Source organism: Neopelma chrysocephalum, unplaced genomic scaffold, assembly GCF_003984885.1.
Source record: "Neopelma chrysocephalum unplaced genomic scaffold, ASM398488v2 Primary Assembly neopelma1_43, whole genome shotgun sequence".
NCBI classification, from domain to species: Eukaryota; Metazoa; Chordata; class Aves; order Passeriformes; family Pipridae; genus Neopelma; species Neopelma chrysocephalum.
This window is the reverse complement of record NW_020897702.1, coordinates 8,150,610-8,176,114: the sequence shown is the minus strand read 5'-3', so window position 1 is coordinate 8,176,114 and position 25,505 is coordinate 8,150,610. Positions and strand designations below refer to the sequence as shown.

The 25,505-nt window shown below is 39.0% G+C and overlaps 1 protein-coding gene across 1 annotated transcript; it reads left to right on the top strand.

Annotated features, from left to right (window-relative positions):
• Positions 1-1,803: 1,803 nt before the first annotated feature.
• Positions 1,804-25,130, top strand: MPHOSPH8 (M-phase phosphoprotein 8). The gene is made up of 13 exons (XM_027677226.1): positions 1,804-2,081; positions 5,974-6,129; positions 7,030-7,872; positions 10,793-10,889; positions 11,359-11,484; positions 11,571-11,659; positions 12,788-12,928; positions 13,748-13,834; positions 15,775-15,929; positions 19,875-20,029; positions 21,059-21,186; positions 21,868-21,951; positions 22,800-25,130. Exons 1-13 carry the CDS (start codon positions 1,830-1,832, stop codon positions 22,839-22,841), a joined length of 2,355 nt encoding a protein of 784 aa, XP_027533027.1. The 5' UTR covers positions 1,804-1,829; the 3' UTR covers positions 22,842-25,130.
• Positions 25,131-25,505: the final 375 nt, after the last annotated feature.

Sequence of the window (25,505 nt, the reverse complement as noted above, 5' to 3'; positions counted from 1 at the left end):
ACTGAGGCAGGATCAATGTGTACAGAACACAGTCTACACTTGTTTGTCCATCCTTTGAAAATACTCAGAAGCAGGAGATTCCACAGTACCATAGGTAATGCATTATACTGCCCTTGCAAATGGAGAATGCTCCTAGCAGTAATAGAGAAGTGTTTTAAGAGGTTACTAGGGAAAACTGTGGAATTTCTTTCATAGATGTTTTCATGAGAATTGAAGCAAACATCTGCTAAGGGTGGAGTAGATAAACTTGATCTTGTAGAGGAAATTGCCAAGAGGGATATCCTGACATCCTTCTATTTCTAAGGTGCTCTGAATTGTTGTTTTCATATGTGTAAGATACTGGGTCTTTTTAGTAAAAATACAAAGGAAATATTTGTACTACACTTTCTATTTGAGAAGAGCTAGGATATGGGCTTCTTAAGAACTAGAAAGACTTCTTAATATAGACTATGATAAACTAGCATCTAAATCTGCTGTTTAGTCTTTGCATGGCCAATTGCTGCATTACTAGAGTTACCTTAGAAACTAAGTGCTGGCAAAAATGTTGCTGTCACTGTTGCAACAATACCCCATACAGCTATGCGTGGAAGGTATACATTCATGCTAAAGGCTGAGTTTAGTTTGAGTGACCTGTGTTCTTTAAGGACCTGTTTCTGAGATACAATATATCAACACTCAAAGCAGCGGAATAAGCAAATAGGGTGTGGTTTATTTGCTTTTTGTAATAAGACTTTTTTTTTCCCCTCCTGCATGTTACATTAAAAAAAGGCTGTGCTTGCCAATTACTTTAACATAATACTATGACATTGAAAACAGTTCTTTTTCCTAGTGAGAAACCCTACTAATGCCACTGCAGGACCTTGTCCTGATGTGTCCATGTGCATCTTTCTTGTGCGTTTCCCCAAAACATCATCCACCTGAGGGCAAAGGATACCTTTGGTTCAACAAGTCCAAGTGCAAGACTGGGAGATAAACTAACTGAGAGCAGCCCGTGAAGAATGAGTTGTGGATGAGGGGTGGGACATGAGCCAACAGTGTGCACTTGCAGTCCAGAAAGCCAGCGGTATCCTGGGGCTGCATCATAAGCAGTGCTGCCGGCAGGTTGAGGAAGGGGATTCTGCCTTCATGAGACCCCACCTGGAGTGATGGGTTCAGCTCTGGGTCCTCAGCAGAGGAAGGACATGGAGCTGTTGGAGTGAGGCCAGAGGCAGTCAAAAAGATGCTCGGAGGGCTGGAGCACCTCCCCTACGAAGACAGGCTGAGGGAGCTGAGGCTGTTCAGCCTGGAGAAGAGAGGGCTCCGGGGAGAGCTCACAGTACCTTCCAGTACCTAAAGGGGGAGTATAGAAAAGAGTGACTTTTTTACACGGGTAGATAGGGCAAAGAGGAATGGTTTTAAACTAAAGAGGAGAGATTTAAATTAGACATTAGGAAGAAATTCTTTGCTGTGAAGGTGGTGAGGCACTGGAACAAGCTGCCCAAGAAAGCTGTGGATGCCCCACTCCTGGAAGTATTCAAGGCCAGGATGGAGCTCTGAGCAACCCGGTGTACCGGAAGTTCTCCCCTCTCCCACAGCTGGAGCCGTTGGAACTGCATGATCCCTCAGGTCCCGTCCAGCCCCGCCCCGCCCCTCAGGCTCTCCCGTTCCCGTCCCGCCCGTCTGCCGCAGCGCAGGGGGCGCGAGGGCCTCTGGGCGCGGGGCCCCGCCCCTCTGCGTCACGGGCTGTCGGCGCGGCGATTGGCTGCGGCGGCCGAGGCCCCGCCCTCCCCCCGCACGGCCGGGGATGTCGCAGCCGCTCTGCGTCGTTGTCGCTTGAAACGCGGCTCAAAATGGCGGCGGCGGCGGGCGGGAGCGGAGCCCAGGCGGCGGCCAGGATGGAGGGGGCGGACGGAGAGGAGGAGACGGCAGCGGCCGCGGCCGCGGCCGAGGATGAGGAGGACGGGGAGGAAGACGGCAGCGGGGTGGGCAAAGCGGCGGGTGCCGGCGGGGAGGCTGGCGGCGGAGTGAGCGAAGAGGAGGAGGACGTCGAGGACGAGGACGTGTTCGAGGTGGAGAAGATCCTTGACGTGAAGACCGAGGGGGTGAGTGCGCGGATCTCTGACACTGGGCGGAAACCACGCGGAAAGAGTAACCCGTTACAATTGTAGTCTAAAACTCGTTGTGCACAGCTTTTGCAAAGAAGCTCTTTGCCCCTTACTCCAGATTCAGTCTCCTCAGCCAAAGCTGTACCTTTACTATTTTTGTTTTTTATTTTTGTCTCCATTGTTAAATTGATCTTGGCTCTTACGGCTTAACTGCAGTAGTGTTTTGATGTGAAATGTTTGAGAGCAGACATTGAATATAAAGGAGAATTTAGAGGTGGTTTCAAGATATGTTCGGTGAGACCGTGTACACTGGGTTACAAAACGTGTGAAGACCTCCTAAAATAAGAGAGACTTCTATCAATTAAAATAACTAGTTGTAGTATCTTTGCATTGTTTAAACAGAAATACCAGACCTTCATTTCTTTCTTTGAAAGCAACCTAGACTGGTTGAAGTTCTTAAAAAATTTCCTAAACCTCAAATAGGAAAAAATAATTAACATAGAGGGGTTTTTTTTAAGATTTTGTGTCTGAAAAATTTTTATTTTAACTAATTTATGATTTTTATTTTAGGGTTCAGTGAGGTACATGGTGCTATAAAATTCTGCCTGTTTCATCTAAAACATCAGCGTTTTGAAACCCTTAGGTTGGAGAGTCTTCAGATCAGTAATTTCTTAGTTGTTTGTGGTGTTATTATGAGATATGTGATGTACCTTAGCTGAAATATGTTGATGGCTTAAGAATGTTATGCTTCTGGGGTTATACAATATTTATAGCTTTACCTGTATGAAGTGTTGGTCAGTGTAACTCAGGCTTGAAAACAAGAGGATTCGTTTTTTTCTTTTCCTTTACCCCCCTCCCTCCGATGGAACCTAAAATCTGTAGGTTTAGGTGGTGATGAGGCATATTATTCCACAGACTTTTAAAGAGTACCAGAATACATCAAGTGCCATCTCTTGAAGATGTCCTTGGCATTTGCTGGTGAAAGGGTGTCTTGCTTCCATGCTCTTCCAAGCGAAAGTTTCCGAGCTGGTTCAGTGCAACAAGGTTCACTCAGCATGTGTTGATTGTGGTTTTGTGGTATGAGCTCCAAATGCATCAGGTCCTCTCTCCATTGCTCTGCAGTGGGCCCTATGTTACTGTGCGTCAGAAGTACAGGACAAGGCGGTAACTCACGCCCATTCTAACTTCCAAAATGGCTGGGAAAAGCTGTGTGTTACCCTTCGGTGGAATATGTATTACATAACCTGCTTTAGAGTAGTGGTTCCCAGCTTGCAGATTCCCAAGTCTGACATGAAGTCCAAGCAGGTAGACTGGGTTGGCCATTGTCCAGTGCAGCATCAGTGTATTCCTGTGTCACAGTGACAGGAGCGTGGGAACCACAGAGCACTGCATGGAGATACACTTTTCAGGCACAGTCCTGGTTTTGCTGGACCTGGTAGTGGTGGTAGGATGAGAGACTGCACTCCTGGGTTGGGATTGAGCTGGGGAGTTAGACCTGTGGATAAATAAAACATTAACATGTCCTACTTAAGAGAACAAGCAATGAAAGTTTGAAAATGTATTTTCTTAGTTTATCTAGAAAGCTTTTCATACTGCACCACAGTTACACTAAAACTACAGGCTCCAGAGCAAATTGTGATATTCTCCAGTGGAAATGCGTAACCTTAACTCTGCTGTTTAATGGCGTGGTGGTACCCCTTTCCATAGGAGTTGGTTCTAGCCCATCACTAGTTCACACAGAAGCTACAGCAGTATAAAAATGCTTGGAAGTGTTCTATTATTTCTAAGTGAAATAGAGGGAAAAAATAACAGTATTGAGTAAAATAATGTTGATAGGCGAGTGTAAGGCTGCCTTTGTATCTTTAGTGTGATAATTAATATCCTGTCTTCATTTAAGCTGCATTTTTTTATCACTCTCCATGTATGGGATGTAGAGTCATTCAACAGCCAAACAGTGTTATGTTTCTAATAGACTTCATTTTATCCAGCTTTCTCAATTAATTGAAAAGGAACTTCTACCTCATTTTGTACCTGAGTTGCAAGGGTGTAACAGTAACTCTGCAGCTAACAGAAGTCCTGCATCTGAAATAAATAACCCTGTGCCCCAGGGCTAGAGGTGAGAGCCCAGCTGGCCAGGAAGAAGATTTGAAGGAAAGGAGCTGGGAGTACCAACAGATAAGTAAGCTGAACATGAGTCAGCAGTTCTTGCAGCAAAGAAGGCCAGCAGCATCCAAGAATGTAGCCAGAAGATTGAGGGAGATGATGCTTCCTCTCTAATCAAAGCACCTGGTTTACTGTGTCAAGTTCTGAGCACCCCAGGACAGAAGAGACATAGGCATGCTGGAGAGGAGGATTATGAAAACAGTTAGGGAGCTAAAAGCTGGGTTTGCTTTGCTGAAAGAAGAGAAGAATCAAGGGAGATCGTGGGGGTATCTATGTCTATTTGATGGGAGGATGTAGAGAGGACAGAGTCAGATCCTTATCAGAGGTATACAGAGTGAAAGGATGAGAGAGACAGATGGTGGACACAAACTGGAATATGGGGAAACCTGAATAGATACACTGACTGGGCAGATTTCTGAGCAGCCTGATCTAGTTAGTCCTGCTTTGAGAGGGCATTTTGCTTGTTAGTTCTGGAGATTTCTTATAAACTAACTTATTTTGTGACTGTAATAAGAAAGTTACTTGTTGCTTATTTTCATTATTAACGCCTTTAGAAGAAAGAAAGAGGACACAGGTGAAAGAAAGAGGACACAGGTGAACATGATTTTCAAAACAATTGCTAAACCAAGAATGTAGGGTTAAGCTAAATTTTAAGTATTTAACTAATGTGTCTGAATATAGGCTATTTGTTTATATGTCTGTGAAGCAAAATACAGAAGATTGTAAGTAGAGCTGATTGCTGAAGTTTAATGGCATGTATATACACTTGGTCAAGGGTTACTGATGCTCAGGCAAAAATGTATGGGTATGTGGATATACATTTAACAGTAAGTGCCAAATGGCAGTTCTTTTGAATCTTTCTTTTTCCAGACTTGGTTAGCAGTGTAAGGTCTTTCAGAGCATTATCACTCTGTTTGAAAGAAAGCAATACTACTGTTTTGCCTCTCTAAAGGCGCTTTTCTCAGTACATTTGCTAATACATTTACTTTTAACAGTAAAATACTTTCTAATCTAGGAGAAAAAACTACAGAGAGACTAAAAGGTGCAGTTTTATTCCTCGGTGAAGTTAAATACTGTTGAAACAATTGGTCTTGGCTTTTTGTATGTAATCTTTTACCAAAATCTTTGTAATTAACTCCCCTGAGATGCACACACTCAGATTTTTGTCTATGTTTAATTTGATCTTATTGGTGGTTTGTTCTTTTTCCTAGTTGTTGGTGTTTCAGTTTATAAAAAATGGAATTGATTACAAGTATAAATTATGAGTTCCAATATAGAACTAAGTGAATGGTGTTAGTTCATTAGAAATCTTATGGGTTTATATCAAGTTCTTCAGCAAAGAAGAGCAATTCAAGCTTGAAATATAAATAGAATAAATATTAAAACTTTAAAAATAATAGTTTCCTAAGTGTCAGACAATCCATTTTGATAAAATGACCAGGAATTTATGATGTACATTATAGCTATGGTTCTAAACAAATGTTAGATATTACAAGTATTTTGGATAAAACTGCTCCAACTACAGAAGCACTTTACAGCTTTCTTAGTTCAGTATGTGGTGCAGGTGGAAATAATTCTGGGAATTCTTATCTCAACATTGGGTTGAACTCCTATCATATGGCTTTCCATATACACAAAATGATATATTCACAAAGATCCCCAAGAATTAAGTAGCTGATGCAATACTATGCTGTATTGTATTAAATGTTGTGGTTTTTTCTTACAGGGTAAAGTTCTCTATAAAGTACGGTGGAAAGGTTATACCTCTGATGATGATACTTGGGAACCAGAGGTTCATTTGGAAGACTGCAAAGAAGTGCTGCTTGAATTCAGAAAAAAATTTGTGGACAATAAGCCTAAATCTGTTAAAAAAGACATACAGGTGTGTTTCACCTTTCAGTATCTTACACTGAAGATGTATTCACTATCTAGGCTCTGCTAATGGGAGGACGGAAAAGGGAAGACATTTGGAATGTGGAATTAAGAAGACTTAAGGAATCTCTTCCATCTGAAACGATTTTGCTTCTTGTGAAACTTAATGTTATTGCTGTTCAATGGTAGGGATTTTTGTTAACTGACAAGTTTGCTTGTAGACTCTGAATCCATCCAAACTTTATTTCCATTTTTAATGGGACTATATAAAGGATGTGTGGCCATATTAGTTTGTTTTTGACAACGTAAATAACCCCTTTTCCCTACCCACATGGGTATTGTCTTGTCAGTGCTGGGTGCACTGCTCCAGTCACCCTCCTGCTTTCTGTAGCAGATAGATGAATTTTTACATGTTATCATTTAAGTTTGATAAGAAAGGAATACAGAAAAATTAGTTGCAAGAAAGCAGTATATGGCTTTTTCTTTTCTCATTTTTAACTGCTCAATCAGTTTGAAAAAGAAGTGTAAGGATCTTTTTTGAAAAATGGTACCCTGCTTCTGGGAAACATAGGTAAATTTTACAGGATCAGATTAAATATTTTTGGTATAAAATGAGTCAGATTTAGTTCTGTTCTGGAATCTGGTTATTGGATGTATAATTGATTGTACTTGACTTGTTTATGTGTTCTTTCTTATCCAAGCAGTTAGTAATGTAACTTGGTCAAGTAAGCTAGAATTGTATTTACAAACTTTGCAATTTGGCAATGAGGAATGATTGTGGCAGTCACCGAAAGATTAAAGTGCTTAAAAATTTACTTTTCCCAAACATGACCGCTACCAGTTTTGTAGACTTTGCACCAAAATGATAGTTTATTGGGGAAAGAAATATTTTTTTTTCTTTATCTTTTAGAAACTGTCTCTAAACGATGATATATTTGAAGCAGAATCTGACAGTGACTGGCAAAGTGAAACAAAAGATGATGTTTCACCAAAGAAGAAAAAGAAGAAGTCAAAAGATGCAGAGGATAGAAGTCCAGATGACCTGAAGAAGAAAAAGTCGAAGTCAGCAAAACTCAAAGAAAAACCCAGAACAGAATGTGAAAATTCCTCAGATGCTTTGGTTTTTGATTCAAAACCAAAAAAAAGGACTTTAGAAACCAAGGAGGACTCAAAGGACTCAAAGAAGCAAAGGAAAGAAGATACTAAAGAAACCAAGAAAAAAAAAGGTGAAGTTAAAGATTTAAAAATAAAAGCTAAAGAAGATTATAAAGAAAATAAAAGATCACCGAGGGAAAAGCATGAAGATGTTCAGTTTGACTCAGAATCAGGTACTCTAGATGATACATTTTCTCAAGGACCTGATAATGAAAACTCAGACTTAAATTCTGAAAATAAAGACGAGAAGCAAAAGGTGATAAGCGGAGAAGAGAGATTGGAACAAGAAAGTGATGAAAAAGATGCCATTGCTGATAGGCACCTTGATGGATCAGCAAGTAATGAAGATGATAGTATTGATGTTAAGGTTAAAACAAAGAAGAAAAAAAATCAGAAAGAAGACTATAGAGAGGAAGGTGGAAAAGTGGAAATTCAGGATACTTATTCAGAGAAAAAAAGCATGCACAAAAGACAAACAAGTCAAGAAAAAGTACCAGGAGAGTTGGAGAAAGTGTCACCTGCTCCTTCACCAGTGCAGAAGGGTGTGAAATTAAGTGCTGATGAAAGAGTGTGCAAGACCATTGATTCACCTGGGGAGGTAAGCAATATTAAGGTATTAGGGTGGGTGTTGAGGATAAAATCAATCAACTTTGAGGTACAGATACCTCAAACAGTGACTGTTCAGGACGGCAAAGACAGAAATACAAATTGGAAAGGTATTGAGCTGCATGAATCTAAAGAAACGCCCACTGCACAATGCATAAGAGAGACTGGAGAATTTCTGAATTCGCAATGCTATAAAGGGGGAATGCTTTAGGAGAGAAGAGTGTATTTAAATAGGAAGGGATAAATTTCTCCTGTTTGTTATGTATCCTTAGAATGAAATCTACTGTTCTTCCAAAGCATGCTGTTGTTTTTAGCTTTGTTCCTACCCACCTTCAACAGTTGCCTCAGTTTGACTTTTTTCTGCTTGTGTAGTAAAAGATACAGTCTTGAGCAACAGTCCATTCAGCACTGCACAAAGAAGTGCACTTTTGAGCTGAAACACACATTTGATCTCTCTCAGACACCGGCCGTTCCATTATACCTTATATGCAATAGTACCTAGCTGAGAACTGGAGTGCTGAAATCGCTTCTAAAACCAAGACTCCCAGATAATTGTGCAGCAGTCTTGTGTCAAAATTCCTGGAGTGCTTATAGAAAATGCTTAGTTTCATGACAGTTTCATAAGAATTAGAAATGTTTTACCTGTTGTAAGAAATGAGCTAAGCAAATACCATACTATTTGTTTTTCCTTATTTAATACAGTAGTGTTTTAAGAAAGCAGTGTTGTGAAGGTGAAAGAAAAAATTTGAATGAAAAAATGAATTTTTTTAAATGTTTCTGGGAATATAACTTCTTTCAGCTGCTTCAGACTGTTCTAATACAGTTTGCAGTTCATATAACATTGGCAGCTCAGAGAAACCTTGTTCTGATTTAAGAGGATTGCAGCCAAAACATCTTGATACTTAATGGATTATATCCCTCCTCTGAGGCCATGATTCCATGGTGGGAAGTTTCTTCTGTGGATTCAACAGCAGTCCTCTGCTTATGTTTGTGTGTATGGAGTAGGCCACCTTTAACGTAAGTTCATTTGGAGATAGAGAATTCCATGGCATAATCTCAGAGTAGAGCTACACAGAAGAGTGTTTTTGCAGGGTCTTAGTGGTGAAAGCTCTTGAAAACAAGCAAGTACTATGAGGCATACCCCAGTTTCAGAAGGTAATTTAATTACCTGAAGCGGTATGGCCCTTTATTACCCAAGTATTGTACTCATTGTTCAAGGCGATAGCATTTGTATCAGAGAAGATAATCAGATCAGTCTTTGGAATTCTGTTCTGTTCTGTTTACCAGTAGTATAAAAATCCTGCCACCCTGAAAGTGGGTTTACTTATGGCTCTTCAGCCAGCACTTTCAGTGGGTTGTTTGTATGCTTTTCTTGTGGTTGCGCTCCATGGAAGGTCATGCTCCAAGGTACCAAGGAAGCAAGGAAGGCATTCTGCTCTTTGCTTTTTTTGAGTTTTGGAAGCTTAAACACTGTTTTCTGTAACTGGTTAGTTACTCTCTGGGGCAGCTGTGGACTTATATGGGTAGGTTTGGTGGTGTGTTCTGGAGGTTTTCTGTTCACTACATTGTTGGCCCAAGCAGATTATTCTTTTCAAATAAAAGCATTGTGTATGTTTCAGCTACCTGCCTTTCCTTGCGTAACTCTGCTTATAGAACCACCATCATGTCAATTTATAGCACAGTATTCTCTGTTTAGAATCAGTTTGCATGCTGAACCCTTCTTTTCATTCGATTTACCTCCAAAAATAAATGTGTATGTTGTGCATCTGATAATTATTAGAAATTTGGACTACAATTCAGGATTACTGATTTTACCAGCCCCACTGTAGCGAAATATCCAGTAGTCCCTTTAGTAAGTTACAGGTTTCCTCCTAAATACTTAGCATTTGCCAGGATTAGCGGCTGTCTGTGTTACTAGTTAATCATGTGAGGGATCAGAAGCTGAGGTTTTGTGGAGGAAAGGGAGATGGCGAGAGACAATTAAATGTCTCAGCTCTGCTAATACATTATGATACATGAAACTAATGTATTTTGATAAGGTTTTTTCCTATGTCAGAGAAATGGTAGCATTTAATGATGAATACAGTCTGTAGTTCTTGTGAGGACTTCTTTTGGGGCAGTTTTTCAGAGAGCCAGTGCTATTCCAGGTTAGTGTTGGAGGCCGATACAAAACCATGCCAAGGAGCCTTGTCCTGCCTACTCTGCAGTTGAATTTTCTGTCTGAATGGAGAGAGATGATTACAGGAGGAGAAAGGCAAACTTTGGTAGAGGCACTTGAACCCTATTTTGGCGAATTTGATTATGTATCTACAGTAATTTTTTTCTGTGATATTGGGTATTGCTAAGCTTGAACTTCTGTGTGGATGAGTTTGGGTGGATTTTTCTGAGTGTCTTTTTCACAAATTACTGTTGCTATAACATTCTATATGTGTAAATTGGAAAATTTAGCACCTTTTGTGTCCAGATTTCAAGTTTTCTCAGTTGAGGTTCAAGTCAGTGTTGTCATAACTGCTTTGGATTTGGTGATACAAAATTGTTAAATAGTTTGAAATAATTACATTTTATTCAGGTTCAGTATTTGAAACAAATGAAAAGTTCATAATTTTGAATTTCCTTCAAAATGCTGTTTTTGTCATATCTGCACCTCGTGCCATAGAGCGACCTTGCATGGCTGTGTAAAAATATTAATTGAAGTTGTTTTGTGCTGGATGTAACACCTCTTCTCTTAGAGAGGAAACCTTCATAGACTTAATTCCTCACTCACCTATTTAATTATTTTCTTAGGAATGTCCACAAGTCTGTTGCGTACAGGTTTCAGTAATATTAATTGTAAATATATTTTATTGTTGGAGTGGTGAAAGAAGTTTATTTTCCGTTTTTTTTCTACCACTGAAATTTGATATCAATATCAGGAGAAAGAAGTAAAGAAAATGGAAAGTAAAGAAAAATCTCAAAGAAAAGAGTCTGAAAAAGAAGAAAAAAGCAGAAAAGAACAGAAGAGCCTAAAAAGTAAGTACTTTAAAAGAGAGAAGGTAACAACACTTCGGGATGTTCTCCTCTTACTTCTATGAGGGTGGATATTGTATAGTTTTGTAACACACACACCAGAAACAAGGAATTCTGCTTTTATTTTATGAAGCAAAAGTCTTTTCACCAGAACTGAATTATTTGATACACACAGAAAAATGTCTAGATTGTATTTGTATTCTTAATAGTATAATGGAACATAAGTGTTACTGCTCTTGATCTCAGAAAAACTAGATTACTTTATTCAAGATCAATTCCTTCACTACTCTGGTGACAATGAACTGAGGAAAACTAGGTAACTCCACCTTTGATAATCATGATTGAATGAAAAGCAGTAAAAGCAGGTTAAGCTGCTGATCATTGAAGCAATGGCAAGCAATGGTTTGGAAATTTACAAGTTATTTGTTACTTGTTTTACTTTTTTTCATCTATAAAATCAAATACATGATAGATGGCAAGCAACAAGTCCTGAGTTTGGGTATGGACATGCAGTTAGAATGGCTGACACTAGAAGAATTCCAGAAGCATCTTGATGGAGAAGATGAGAAGCGCGTATTAACAAAACCCATATCAAGCAGTGAGTATTTGCGGGGAGAAAGGAGTGTTTCTTAGCTGACATTTCAAAGGGAAATATCCTATAAGTGCATTGAATTTATTTTCTAGTTCTCCTGAGGGATGCTGTTAAAAGTGGAGATTACATGACAGTGAAAATGGCACTTTCTTCAAATGAAGAATATAATCTGGATCAGGAGGTAATTTTTCAGCAATAGAAGTATTGGAGCGGGAGGGAAGGGTACAAATTTTGATTTGTTTGAAAAGCTTTCCCCTTTGGTGTTGTATTTCACCTTGATAAAAAAGCACAAGGTGACAAAAGGGAGTACAGACTTAGAGGCTTCGGTATTTGTTATCCATGTCTTCCAAAGAAAAAATCAAGTTTGATAGAACTGTCTCAGTAACTGGATTTGCAGCCAATTTGCCCACTGTGTTTAACTGAATATTAAATGTGGAACTTTGCATGCTATAAGGAATGATAACCATTAGGTCAAGTGGCTAAAATATGTGAAACATTATATGTGGAGGAAAAAATAAATCTAAAAAAAAAAACCCCGAAAACCTGAAAGTTCTCTCTGGCACACTGGGACCACTTTACTCCATAATTAATTTTCTTCCAGTTTGCCATCATCTGTGTTCTTACTGGGTTTTCTTTTCAAGGATCTATTTTCCTGTGAAATAGTACTGTAGTTCCATTTTTTAGTATTAAAATCTCTGATACCAGTATTTTCACTGATGATCTCGTATAGTTGTATTGTGTACCATTTTGAGAACTCTACATTATCCTAAGGCTTCTGTAGTATAGTAGAAAAGATGCCAAATGAACTGCTGAGACAAGCATGTGTTCTTTGAATTGCAGTGTCTGGTGGAAAATGCAGGGAGTGAGGAGACTGGCCACTCACAGAAGTGTCTTTATACCCTAGTAAAATCAAGAACCTCTGTAGTGGTAGCAACTGATTTGAGCCATAGTGGTTTTTTTCCAGTGGCTGCTGATTTTTATTCCCCACTGTCTTGCTGTCATGCCCACCCTCAAATACCTTACTGCCTGACTTCCTGGTTCATTCTGGTTTTCCTCCTTGTTCTGGTCCCCAGAATGTTGCGAATTTTGCAGATGATGGAGCTCAGACTGAGACCTCTGGACCAGAGAAGTGGGAGGTGATAGTTTGTCAGTATCTGGCAGCCATGCATGTGTGAATTCTTCTGCCAGGGAAATCTTTGGGAAACCTGTTGACACACTTGCAGTTCTTGTCTTGCAGCTTTGGTTTTTCTTGAAGTATTTGATTTTTTTAAATTATTATTTTTTTTAATGGCAATGATTCTTGTTACAGGACTCAAATGGAATGACCCTAGTAATGCTTGCTGCTGCTGGTGGGCATGATGACCTTTTGCGGATCCTAATCAGGAAAGGAGCTAAAGTTAATGGCAGGCAGAAAAATGGAACAACAGCATTGATACATGCAGTTGAAAAGGTTGGCTTGGTTATTGTCATATTTGTGGTTCTTGGCTCTTTTACTTATGTTTAAAGGTGGGACACAATTTATTTCCTTTCGATGGTGCCTCGAACTAGTTAGCAAGATACAGCAGAGTGACCTTAAATGCATGATTTCAACAGCTGTGGTTACTGTAGCGTAAATAAGTTCTGATCACAAACCCTATCCTGAGTAGAGAATATCATAGGAGGAAAAGTGGAAGCAAAGGATCTCTTTGAACTTTAGTCTGTCATGGGAGCTGAAGTTCTGGTGTTAGAATTGCTTGTTATGTTCTCTGGCTACACAGGATCCAAACTGGGAAGGCTTAGAGAGAAGATCTCTGATTAAGTAGGGTTTACTGTTTAAAAGTTGGGCAATGGATACAGTGGCAAGGTCTTCTCAAACTAAGACCAGCTAAACTAGTGAAATCATAGTAAGTTAGAGGTTCACAGGTGTCCTCCTCTGAACCTGAGGTGTTCAGGTTGGTTTGTGTGCTTTCCCACATACAGTATATAGAAGGCCAAAAGGAAGCTTGACTCCAGTTTGGTGACTAATGCAAACACACTGCTTTCTTCCTATAATGTTCATTATTGCAGGGTTTAGAAAAAAGTAAGAATTGCGAATATTTACAGTTATCCTACTTGCCTGAGTATGAATTGTTCTTTATTAGCTGTGGGAGAGAAAAGTGTTAATTGTGTAATGACTCGTCTTTTGAATTTTAGGGGTGGATTTTAAGTAAATGTCATTTTATACTCTGAAACAAAACCAGAATATTTTTTACTTCCTTGTCTTTTGGTTTTGGGTTGGTTTTCTTTTCAGAATTTTTTAACAACAGTAGCTATTCTTCTGGAAGCTGGGGCGTATGTGAACACACGGCAGAGCAGTGGTGAAACTGCCTTAATGAAGGTAAATTCAGTGTTTGTCCTGACACAGTTTAATTGTAAATACTTTTGGCAAACTAATAAAACATAAAAACATATTTCTAGAGTTCAATTAGGGAACATACTACATTTGAAATAACAATACTATTCATAGTTACTCCAAGCAGTGTTTTTTTAATCCTTTTTTTTTTACATGTACTGTAATATCTAAACAATAAATGTAGATGCTGTCAAGCATGCAGTGCTAACTGTGGCTCATCTTCTTCTTCTGTTGTTTGGCTCAAAGAAGTGCAGATATGGTCTTTAAACTGAGATAAACAGATTGTCAGCAGGAAGAGAAAAATTCCAGAAAGGAAAATCTTTCCCTTGGGTGTTGCTGTGATTGACATTTGTCGTTTCTTTGCAGGCCAGAAATAAAATAGCTGGTTTTCAGTCTCCTTCCCACTGCCTGTTCTGCACCTCTTCCCCCGGTCGCAAAGGAAATTTTTTTTATTTTGTTGTAATGGGAAAATTCTAAGACTCCTAAAACAGCCTGTTCTCTTAATAATTTTTTCTTTGTATCAAATAATTTCACCAAAGTTCCCCTTTGGATAAACTTGCTGTATTTATATGTAGGCTATTTATACAGTTTGTTTGCAGATGAGTTACAAAAGGTTTTCTGTCCAGACAATGTGGTATTGTTTCTCTTCTACTCTCTGCGAGGCTTAAGAACTGTGAGGAATTCACATTTGCTCTAAAGAAAACAACATCACACTTGTGGTTTCCTCAGCCACTTCAGTCCAAAATCTCTTCATAATTTGGCTACCTCCATGAACCTCAGTTTTGACCTTCATTGTTTTTAAAGGTTTTGTTAGTATTTGATGCACAGCTGTACATACTTTGTAATTGGCAGCTTACAGTGACTTACTGTGGATATTTGTTTTGCTACACAAGGAATAGGATCTTCATTTCCAGTAACTTATGGAACAAGTTTAGCCCTGTGTGGATAAACATATCAGTGTGTTTATTACACTCTAATGTTAGGAGTTGGATCATACTTTTTAAGGGGGGGAGAAGTCTTGGCACTTAATTCCTTTCTGTGAGGTGGTGTGGGATTTTTGTGGGTTTTTTTGGTTTGAGGGAGATAGGTTGGTTGGTTGGTTTATTAATGGAAGATTATGGATTGAAGGCACAAATAAAAGTTCAGAGTGGAAACAAATTTCAGAAGTTAACTTCTGAAAGGCCTTACAGAGATAGAAAGCTGTATCACTTGTGACTTTCCCTAATTTGTCTGGGTGAAGCATTTGAAAACAAGAGACCAAGAGCATGTGTTTGCATTCTTCTAAGTAACACTTTTTTAGATTTCCTTGTGCTTTTGCTAAGTCTTTGGTTGACATACCCTGAAATTCTTGGGGTAAATCACAGTGAACAGCCTTGGACACTTAAGCAGTGGATAACAGTGACTGTCTAACATAGCTAAATAATGATCTGGGGCAAATTCTGTTAATTTACTGCACACCCAAAATACCATTTGAACTGAGGTGCCTAGAAACAGGCACTTGGAAGTGTTACTTTAGTCATTCCAAATAGTTCTGCAGAAACATATTTATTCAGGTAAACAATTGCAACGAAATTTACAGTTACTGAACTCCAGCAGATTGCATGTTTTCACAGAAGTTTTGGGGCTTGCTTTATCTATTTATTTTTTTTTCTAATTATGTCCACTGGTAATCCTGAGCATTGCTGCTTCTGTGGGATCAGATGTGTCATATTGCCTGGATAAAGATAAAATAATTATGGAGTGTGTTCCTGAGTTTCTGGTTCTGTTACCATTTAGAGACCAACTACCTAAACTTGTCTTCTGGATTGTAACTAATTTTGGATTTTAATTAATTTCTGTAGTTCTGCTTATCGTCACATTATGCTGTGTTCTGACAGGGATTTGTCATTGTTTTCTATCCTTCCACCTTCTCCCTTTCTACACAGGCTTGTAAAAGAGGGAATTCTGATATCGTGCGGCTTATGATTGAAAGCGGAGCAGATTGTAACATTTTGTCAAAGAATCAGAACAATGCGATGCATTATGCTAAACAATGTAATAACATACTGGTGTATGAACAGCTCAGGAGCCATTTGGAAACGTGAGTAAACTACTTTGAAGTTTGTAACACTAGACATGTCATAGTTTTGGTTGAAGTTATGAGGAAGAGGGGAAAATTTCAGGAAAGAAAACAGATCTGATTTGTGCAGAAAGCTAACTAATAAATCACGTGAAATTAAAATTATGTGAGCTACCAGAATCAGCATACACTTGCTCAAACACTGAGTAAAAAGATGGAAAGGAGGAAAAGGTAATTACTAGAAGTAAAAGATTCATGAAATCATTTCATTCATCAATCATGAAAACTAAAAACTGTATAAACACTGGACAGTTGAATGTAAACTCTTAGTAGGGCATGCCAAATATAATACCTTGCTAGAAAGCATAGGAAAAAATCAAACAAAAGAACACCAAACAAAACCACTGAAAAATCAGTGCAGATAGTTGGGGTGTTGTTGGACCTTTCAAAATCAGCTGTGCACTGAGAGTGCCAGGGATAAAGCTTTCATGCCAGTAGATGATGGAAATAAAAATCTTTATCATGCAGCAGAATGACTGAAGAGCAATGCAGTGTATGTGATACGTGAAGTGTTGATGTCATATGGTCATGTAAGAATATACTGAGCTAAACTGAGACAAAGAGAAGGAGGAAGCTCTTTAAATATCAGTTTGGAGGAATACTGATAGTTACTGTATCAGGGCAGAAAATCAAAACCAACAATCTATAAACTTGGAGAAGACTCAGGCAGGGTCTCAGGACTTCTGCAGCAGGTGAGATTTTGCCATGAATGCGTAGTTAGTGCTGGAAGAACACTGTTTCAGTGCAAGATTTTTCTCTTGTTTCATGATGATTTAATCCTAGTGATTCATCAACATAGTATGAAATAATCTATCAAGTAGTTTGTAGTTCAAGCTCATTCTCTTTTAGTGTTTAGAGAGCCCTGGCTGTTTTCTGGCTCTGATCTCTTGCGTTTCCCATCAGCTGACATCTTAAACCTATCTTGACAGAAACTGCCTTGTAATGGTCAATGTGTGTCTATCAAAAAACACCTAAAGTGACAGGGCAAAGAGGACAGAGTTGGGCTCTTATCAGTAGTGCCCAGTGACTGGATAAGGGGCTGTGGGCACAAACTGAAACACAGGAGGCTTCCTCTGAGCATCAGGAAACACATTTTTACTGTTGAGTGTGATAGAGCACTGTCACAGGCTGCCCAGAGGGGTTATCAGGTCTCCATGCTTGGAAACTTTCAAAAGCCATCTAGGCAGGGTCCTGGGCAACCAGCTCTAGGTGGCCCTCATTGACCAGAGATAGTGGACTAGATGACTTCTAGAGGTCCCTTTGAGTCTCAGCCATTCTGTATTGTTATGATTCTGTAATTTCATAAAGGAGTTCCTAAGATCCTCTGAGCCTTCTCTTCTCCAGGCTGAACAGTCCTAACTTTCTCAGCCTTTACTGTTAGGAGAGATGCTCCAGTCCCTTCATCATCTCTGTGACCTTTCATTAGTCTCTCTCCAGTACATCTCTCATGTGGTGAGGAACCTGGAACTGGACACAGTACTCAAGGTGTGATCTCCCCGTGGCTGAGTTAGGGGAAACGATCCTGTCCTGTGACCTGTGACACTGCTCTGCCTAATGCAGCCCAGGATGCTGTTGGCTGCCTTTGCAGCAAGAGCAGATTGCTGACTCAGGTTCAGCCTTGTGTCCGCCAGGTCATTTTTTGCCAGGCTGCTTTCCAGCTGGGTGATTCCCAGCTGTCCTGGTACTTGGGGCAGGACTTTGCACTGTTCCGTGACGAACATAATGAGGTTCCTGTCAGCCCATTTGTCCGACCTGTTGAGGTCTCCTGTGGATGACAGAGATACACCAGAAGGTCCCAGGAGTGCCAGGTCTGTCTCATCTGCAGACATGCTGAGGTGCACTGCCCCCTCATCCAGGTCATGAATGAAGATTTTAAATGGGACTGAACCCAGTACTGACTTCAGGGGTGCACCAGTAGTGACTGGTTTCCAGCTAGATTTTGTGCTCCTGATTTTTGCTGAAGTAATGTGTTCTGATCCAGTTTCATACTGGGAGGAAAGCATTGTGAAAGTTTTTTTAATGCCATGTAAAGGTTGTCTGAGGTATTGTAAATCACTGCATCAAATTTTTGTCCTGAGCAGGTGAACACTATAAGAAATGTTTTCTTCTTGTATGGGGCTAAATGGAAAAAAAGTGCTAAAAGCATGAAAACTGATAATAATTTTTCAAGCATAGAAAGCTTGTTAAAGTGGGCAGGGGCAGCTGAAATGGATAAATGGAGTATGCTAGTTTTTCCCTAGGGAAGAAAATTGTGACTTGTGAGTTAAGGTTTTGAAGGCAACAGCAAGCATGCAGAGAAGTGATCTGGTACCTGCTGTTCAGTTCATTGACACTTTGTCACTCATTCGCTATTTGATGCTTTTTTCAGTTTGTTTCCTATTTAACATCTGCCACCTTCCATTTCGTCTAATCTGAATAATGAGTTTTGCAAGACCTTGACCATGTAATTTTGCCAGTGAAGTGACAGTTGAAATTAAATATTGATAATTGCAAAGTGATGTCCATGGGGTATTACTGTGGTAATGTGAACTATACAAGGAGTAACACAGCTCTTGCCAATTGAGGAAGCTTCTAGACTCATTACCTGAAAATACCAGTTCAGCGGTTTTTGTCAGTCAAAAAGGAGAATAATACAGTAATAGTGGAGCTGAAAATAAAATGATTGAAAGTTCAAAATCTAAAATCAGAAAACAACAACAGACAATAACCCAAAACCATGAGACAGGTTCTGCGGGCCCTCCTAGTAAATGATTTAGTGATAGCTTTGAAGTGGAGGAATATTTTTGCACAGAAAAACTGAATTATGGATCTCGTTGCAGAATGCTGTGGTCATGAATGCATGAGATTTTAGAACGGCTTACGTAGATCTAAGGAGAGGTGATTTGGCTGTAGTCTCTAGTTTTGGATACCTCTAAATCATATTGCTGGAAAATAGGACAGTGTACCAAAAAAAAGACGACTGTTTAATACAACTTTGTCAAGCAACTGGAAACTAGGCTAGATGCGCTTCCAGGCTCGGTTTGGCATGACAATTCCTGGGGTTTCTTTCCAGGTAAACGCTTAAGTTTTAGTTTCTGCAAGTGATAATCTTGGCTAGCAAGGCAGGAAACTGTGCTCTGAATAATAACTGAATAAAAGCTATAAAGCTGCAATAGTCGAGACCCTTGCTGTGCACAAGGATTTAAAACCCATTTCTGACAAACGGCTTTCTGAAGGGGATCACTGAGTAACCTGCGAGCAAGGGTGCCAAATGCAAGGGTTAACGTGGTCCCTCTGAAGGCTAGGCTGCTCACTGTCCCCACCTCCCCAACCTCCCAAAAAAACAAACAAGAAAGCCTAACTTGGCTATTTTCTTGCCAGTTTTTCACTGTGATATTCGTAGAGTTTAACTGGGAACTGCATTTTTCCAGTAGTATTGCCAGTAAAATTATACAAGGACTTGTTTATTTTTACGTTGTACTTGCAGTCAGGTTGAAAAATCAGCCAGGTTGGTTTCTGTTTAGCCACCAGGTAGAAACTGATGTTTAAGGGATATCTTTCTACATAAAAAGGCTTCAAAATTTGTGGCTAGTTGGAATTTTTTTTAATCTGCTGCAATGCATTTGTATTACCATTTTATTTTTGTGGACCTGATAAATGCATTTCACAAACAGACTGCTGATATTTTAGTAACAAAGCATTGGAATCTGCTGATAAAGTATTTTAGTAACAAAGCAGTGGAATCTGGGGTTCGTCTATGCATAAATGCTAATGATGAAGGAATTCACTCCTGAAAATCAGGAATCTAAAAAGGTGGTCTAGAATCTTTTTTTTTTTTTTTTCCTTTTGTGTCAGCTCTCACTATGTCTATGCCTGGTGAAATAGTTTGCTGTGTGAAGTAGAGACCTCACTTGTTTGGTCTTCCAGGCTCTCAAGAGTAGCAGAAGATACTATCAGGAAGTACTTTGAAACTCGTCTTGCTTTGCTGGAGCCAGTATTTCCAATTGCCTGTCATCGTCTCTGTGAAGGGCCAGACTTCTCCACAGATTTTCACTATAGACCTCCACAAAATGTGCCAGAAGGTAGGAGACTTGTTGTTGTGGTGGGGTTTTTGTTTGTTTAAAAAAGGTAAAACAATGCATTCTAAGTATGTCTTAGAGTCTACTATGCAAAATTATTTTTGTATGACATTGCAGTAAATTACATGAAGGATGCTCTGATCATGGAGCATAGGGAGAGCAGTTATGCTTTGTATCCTGGGTAGGGCTTGTGTTTATCTCTTTTTTTAAGCTTTTTTTTTAATTTTCACATACACAGCTTCTTTCTGTTCATGGCTTACATTAGCTAAGTGACAGGCATTATAGGAAAGGAATGGTTTACCTTCGTTCTTTCAGGAATTCAGATACTGTACTCTCTTGCTTGGCTTAGTTGAGTCATTTTTATTGAGTATATCAGGGAAATATATACTGATACCGATTTTTCACGAAGTAATACATTAGCGTGACTGTTAGATTCCACTTAAATGAAGACTGAAAGTGGAGTGTCTGCCCAGTTTTCTGGTAGTTCAGAGCTGTAGCGTAAGTCTTCCAGTTCTGGATTATAAGTATCCTATTTTATAGAATTTTTATGTATTAAAATGAGGCATTTGTGGGTATTTAAAGTTGCTGATTATTGAATTTTGGTGCAGTTCATAAGGATCTATAATTGACTGGGCTCGGTTTCCTGTTCTCTTGACTAGACCCAAACCGTATTAAATTCCATAACTCTCTGTAGGTAAACCTGAAGCCACAGAGGTGAACTGTGCTGAGGACTGCTGTTTCAATTCTGCATTCCTTTCTAGTAGCCACATAAAATTATTTCTGCTGCCAAAAGACCTTAACTTAGTGACCAAGTCAGTTTTTTCTGGATCCACTGGCTTGGGAAATGGGATTTCTGCGTGTTGCTTTGAAAATCCATTGGGGTTTTGTATATACTATATAATGGGGTTTTTCTAGTATTTTTTAATATATACATATATTTGTACCAGACTGTCTAGAAAGGTTCAGTGTAGGCAGTTCTAAATAATGGATCTCATTTCAAATTGATGTGACTGAATTGCTTTTCTCTTTCAGGATCTGGACTACTTCTCTTTATTTTCCATGCAAATTTCTGTGGTAAAGAAGTCAGCGCTCGGCTTTGTGGACCATGCAGTGTACAAGCTGTGGTTTTAAACGACAAATTCCAGCTCCCTGTATTTTTGGTAAATCTTTTTGTATAACTGACTGTAAAACTACTTCATAAATTCTTCATGGATCTTCATGGAGCAGCCTGGGAAATCTCAGTGCTGTAATTTGGCTTTCAAGTACTGTGATGAAGCATTTTTTTATCGTCTTTTTTTTTTTTTTAAATGAAACTTAATTTTCTTTGTATGTGGAGAGGACTACAAACCTTGCTCATACTAGATTCCTTAAAAATTTATGACTTAAAAGGCTGGACAGCCTCCTTCTAGGTTTGAGCAGTAGGTTGGATTAGATGTCCTTGAGAAGTCTCTTCCAACCTCAACCCGTGTGTTCCAGGACTTCAGAACTGCAGGTTTGAACAGGCTGGTGAGAATTCTGAATTTAAAGCTGTGTCACTCTCAAATTCACCTAAGTCTCTCACTCTTTTGACCCAAATAAGTTCTTAAATATTTTTTTAACAACCTACCTCATAGTTCTAATGCTTAATTTCTGAGGGTTTTTTAATCTATTAAATGCATCACTCTGCGCAATTTGAAGTCCTCTTTGTTTTCTCAGTGGTTGCACCAAAGGTTCTTTGCAGTATACGCAACGTTCTTTCAAAAAAAATGCATGGTGAAAATGTTGTGTTCTATGAGTCCTCTCACAATGCTCTTTTAGCTGTATCCTGCCATTAACTTTGTCCATTTTCTTTTTCCTTTTAGGATAGTCACTTTATTTATTCCTTCAGTCCTACTGTAGGTCCTAACAAGCTTTTCATACGGTTGGCAGACGCTCCTACTGCCAAGGTACAAAATGTTCTCAAAATTAAATGTATGTGTTACTTAGTTGTATAATAATTCTTCCATAGTCTAAATCCTTATAGTTGTATGTTGCAAATGTAAAACTAAGGATTTTCCACTGCCTCCTCATCCCAATTCCCATCAGTTACAGTTCCATCCTGTGACATTGCCAGAACTCAGGAACATTGCCAAGGATTAGCTCTGTTGTAATTAAATGTTTTATGCTGCAGTCAGAATAATTTATGCACCAGGATAACTAATGTTACAGCTAAACATTTTCCCCATCTATATTGTGAATTTAATGATTAAAGGATACATGGAGTGTCCTTTTTTTTTTTTTTTGCATACAGATGTTTTTGCTTGTGTGTTGGAAGTATTTACCAGGGTATGCACTCTGCTTTTAAATAGTCTGTGCAGTCTGTTGCATTTACAGGTGACTTGGGCAATACTCCCCACTACATGTTGCAAGATGCATCATTGGAAGATACATCAGTAAATTTTCCACATTTTCAGATTTAAAAGTTAGACTCTTAAATTTTATTGTGCTTTTTGAGTTTTCTTAAGGGGAAAAAAGTGTATTCAGATGGAAGTGTATGTCTCTGTCTAGTTCAGATTTGGGGCTGACTTGTTCAGACACCACCTGATGCACTTCTATTCTATTGGAGTCTATTTACAAGCCATTGATAGCTCAGCAGGGCTACCATAAACTGATTTTATTAAAGACTTTATAAATTTTTTTTTTTCTCAGTCACTAGCAATTGTGCCTTTTCTTGTGCTGTTCCTACATTATAGGTGCTTAACACAGTAGTTAGACATGAACAATGCTGAAATGAAACCTTTGTTTGCTTTTGCAGGTAAAGCTGCTAATAGGAGCATACAGAGTGCAGTTGCAGTGACCTCCCAGCTGCGAGCATGTTGAGTGGACTGACACTTCTGGATATACTTCTGATTCCTCTGTTCAGAGACTGACAAAGCAGTTTGGAACTTTATAGCACCACTCTCTTAAGACTTAGTTCCCAGCTCACTGTTGCTCACTGCAGTCATGTAGGAAAGTGTGTTGGAGAGCAGCTGAATGTGCTGCAGTAGTGGGACAGGGTTGTCAGCTTTTGTACTTTGTACAGATGTAGATGTAAGTATTTGTGCCGATACATATAATTTTGTTTTAATTTACTTGTGGAGTCCAGACTGCATATTTCAGCTTTTCCACAATGTGGAATGGTGCATATAAGAACTATTTAAGGTAACTACATGAAATGTCTTTTTTAATAGAAAGATCTTTTTCATTTGTAAACTGAAGTTTTCTACTTACCCTAATGTTTCTATGTGAAATGCAGAACTGTCATATTCTTGGAAATTACACTTTAAAATGACTGCATTAGATTTAACTTCAAATTGCTGAGGGCTGTGTTCTGTTTTAAAACTGTTCCTGCCTCCCAATGAGACAGCAGTTGTGCTTAGAGTGATTCCCTTTGAACTAACACAGTTAACTGCAGGCGTGAACAAAGACATCTGAATAGGCTCAAGTCATAGAGAGTTGCAGTCAGGTTCCTGGTTGTATCAGTGTTTAAAGCTACTTTTGTATTAGAGGAGCAGCTAGTAGTTTTACAGACATCTTAACTTTTGAGGTCTTAGGTGACATCTGGAAAAACAAAACTGAAAACAGCAAACCAGAAAATGTGTAACTACCTTCAATGTAGAGGCAGTGCTTTTTGTAGACAAGAAGATACATAGAGAATTTCACATGTTTTCAGCCTGACAGATGAGAACATGTGTTGTCCTTTAATTCAGAAATTCAGTTCCTCAGTGCAAAGAGCTGCTATTTTTTTTAATTATTATTATTTTATTTAAATTACCCATTTTATCAGATGACAGCAGTTTTGTAATGGTCTTGTGCTGTAAAATACAAATGTAATACTTCTGCATGGAGTATAGGATATTTTTCTTTGTAAATTAATTAACCAACATCTTGAAAAGTAGGAAAAAAAGGAAAAAAAAAGAAAAAAAAGAAACCAAACCACATCGTGCCTTTGCTGTTCTAGTTGCCAGGTGTAGTTTACATGCCACTATGTGCCTATATTATTAGCAAAACTATTGTGCATAAATTCTTAATGTATTTGAGTGCTCATCATCACAATGATGCAGATGTATGAATTATCCTTCAAAGAACTGTGACTCTTTAATATAAGGTTCAATTAATGAGTTTTTAATTTTTGGTTTTGAAAGTTTTAATCTTTCCTATTTAGGAGATGCCAAATGAGTAAGGAACAAAGGACACTTGGAATTTTGTGGAATGTCACATCAAGCTATATAAAACTAGAACAGCAACATGACATAGAAATACTCATTTCTGTTTTGATTTGGAATAGTTGTGTATCTTTTTGCAGACAGTATTGATGAGATGTTAACAAGTTTGGGTTTTGTACAGACTTCGTACCTCCACCTCTGAAATACATTAGATACCTCACTTCGCCAAGTGTGAACACCTGAAATGCATGAAAAGCTCTGTTTGAGAATCAGGTGTGTCACTGCCAGCACTTGGGACTTTGTGTAGCTGTAATTTTAGTCACTGTGCATAACCCTGGATGATGAATAAGGAAAGGGGACACTCGTGTTCCCTTATGCTGGAGTGACAGTTTTCATGGTCGTGGCTCCCCTCCCTCTGTTACTTTGGCACTCCACATGGAATAGCAGAGTGTGTGTGTGCTCCTCTGTTGGGGAAATGGTGGAGCCCTTCAAGGCAGGGATAAGAGGTTTTTGAACAAATGTCCATATGATATAGATGCTATTTAGAAACTGTTGTACAGTGTAACCTAAAAATGTCTAGTAATGCTCCAAGAGTTGATATAGCAAGCAGTTTGTCAAAGGCCATAGATTTGGGGGTTTGCTTAGTCTTTTCTCTTGAGGCACTGGAGAGGGAGGGAAGGAGTTCTACAGAACATGGGAAGAAAATTTGGGTTTAGGATGCTTTTAAAGGATGGATATTTTGCAGCTATCTTTGTCTTTTAGTTGGCAATATAAATTCAGAATTGCTACTGAAGATGCATAAAAGGCATATGAAAAGCTGTTTGAAGCATGTTTTTTGTCTGGTTTTTTTAATCCAATGGCTAAAAAATGTTTCAGTGGACAAAGGCTGGAGAGAAGGTAGCTACAATAAAAACCAATTTTTTAGGCAATGTGGAGAAATACTTTGAAGTACTTGCTCAGTTTCTTCTTTCTGCATCAGCAGCTGCAGTTCCTATGAATTGCAATGGCAGTAAATGGTTCTGAACGCTCGGGTTCATTATCTTCCCCTGCTTCATCACCAGCACTTGTGTTCCTGGCTTCTCTCACAGGTCCTGAGGATTGGTGGGTGATGCAGCTGTGTCACAGGTCTTCTGTGCTTTCTGCACCCATTTTTCAAAAACAAGATGGGTTTTGATCAGTCTAAATTTAAGAAAGCTGTTCCAGCATGTGGAGGAAACAGCACAGAATGGAGCTGCCATCCTAGCCAGCTAGGATTGCTCCAAGTGCAGGAGGACTGTCCCAAACTGTTCTGCCTGTCTGTACTTGCTCAAAGTCTG

What these genes read in the sequence shown, in the direction of transcription:
- MPHOSPH8 (XM_027677226.1), top strand. Translation starts at nt 1,830, where the DNA reads ATGGCGGCGGCGGCGGGCGGGAGCGGAGCCCAGGCGGCGGCCAGGATG. An exon ending in CCATTGATTCACCTGGGGAG is followed by an intron (nt 7,873 to 10,792) that starts GTAAGCAATATT and finishes TATCAATATCAG; the next exon opens with GAGAAAGAAGTAAAGAAAAT. An exon ending in TCCACAAAATGTGCCAGAAG is followed by an intron (nt 20,030 to 21,058) that starts GTAGGAGACTTG and finishes TTTCTCTTTCAG; the next exon opens with GATCTGGACTACTTCTCTTT.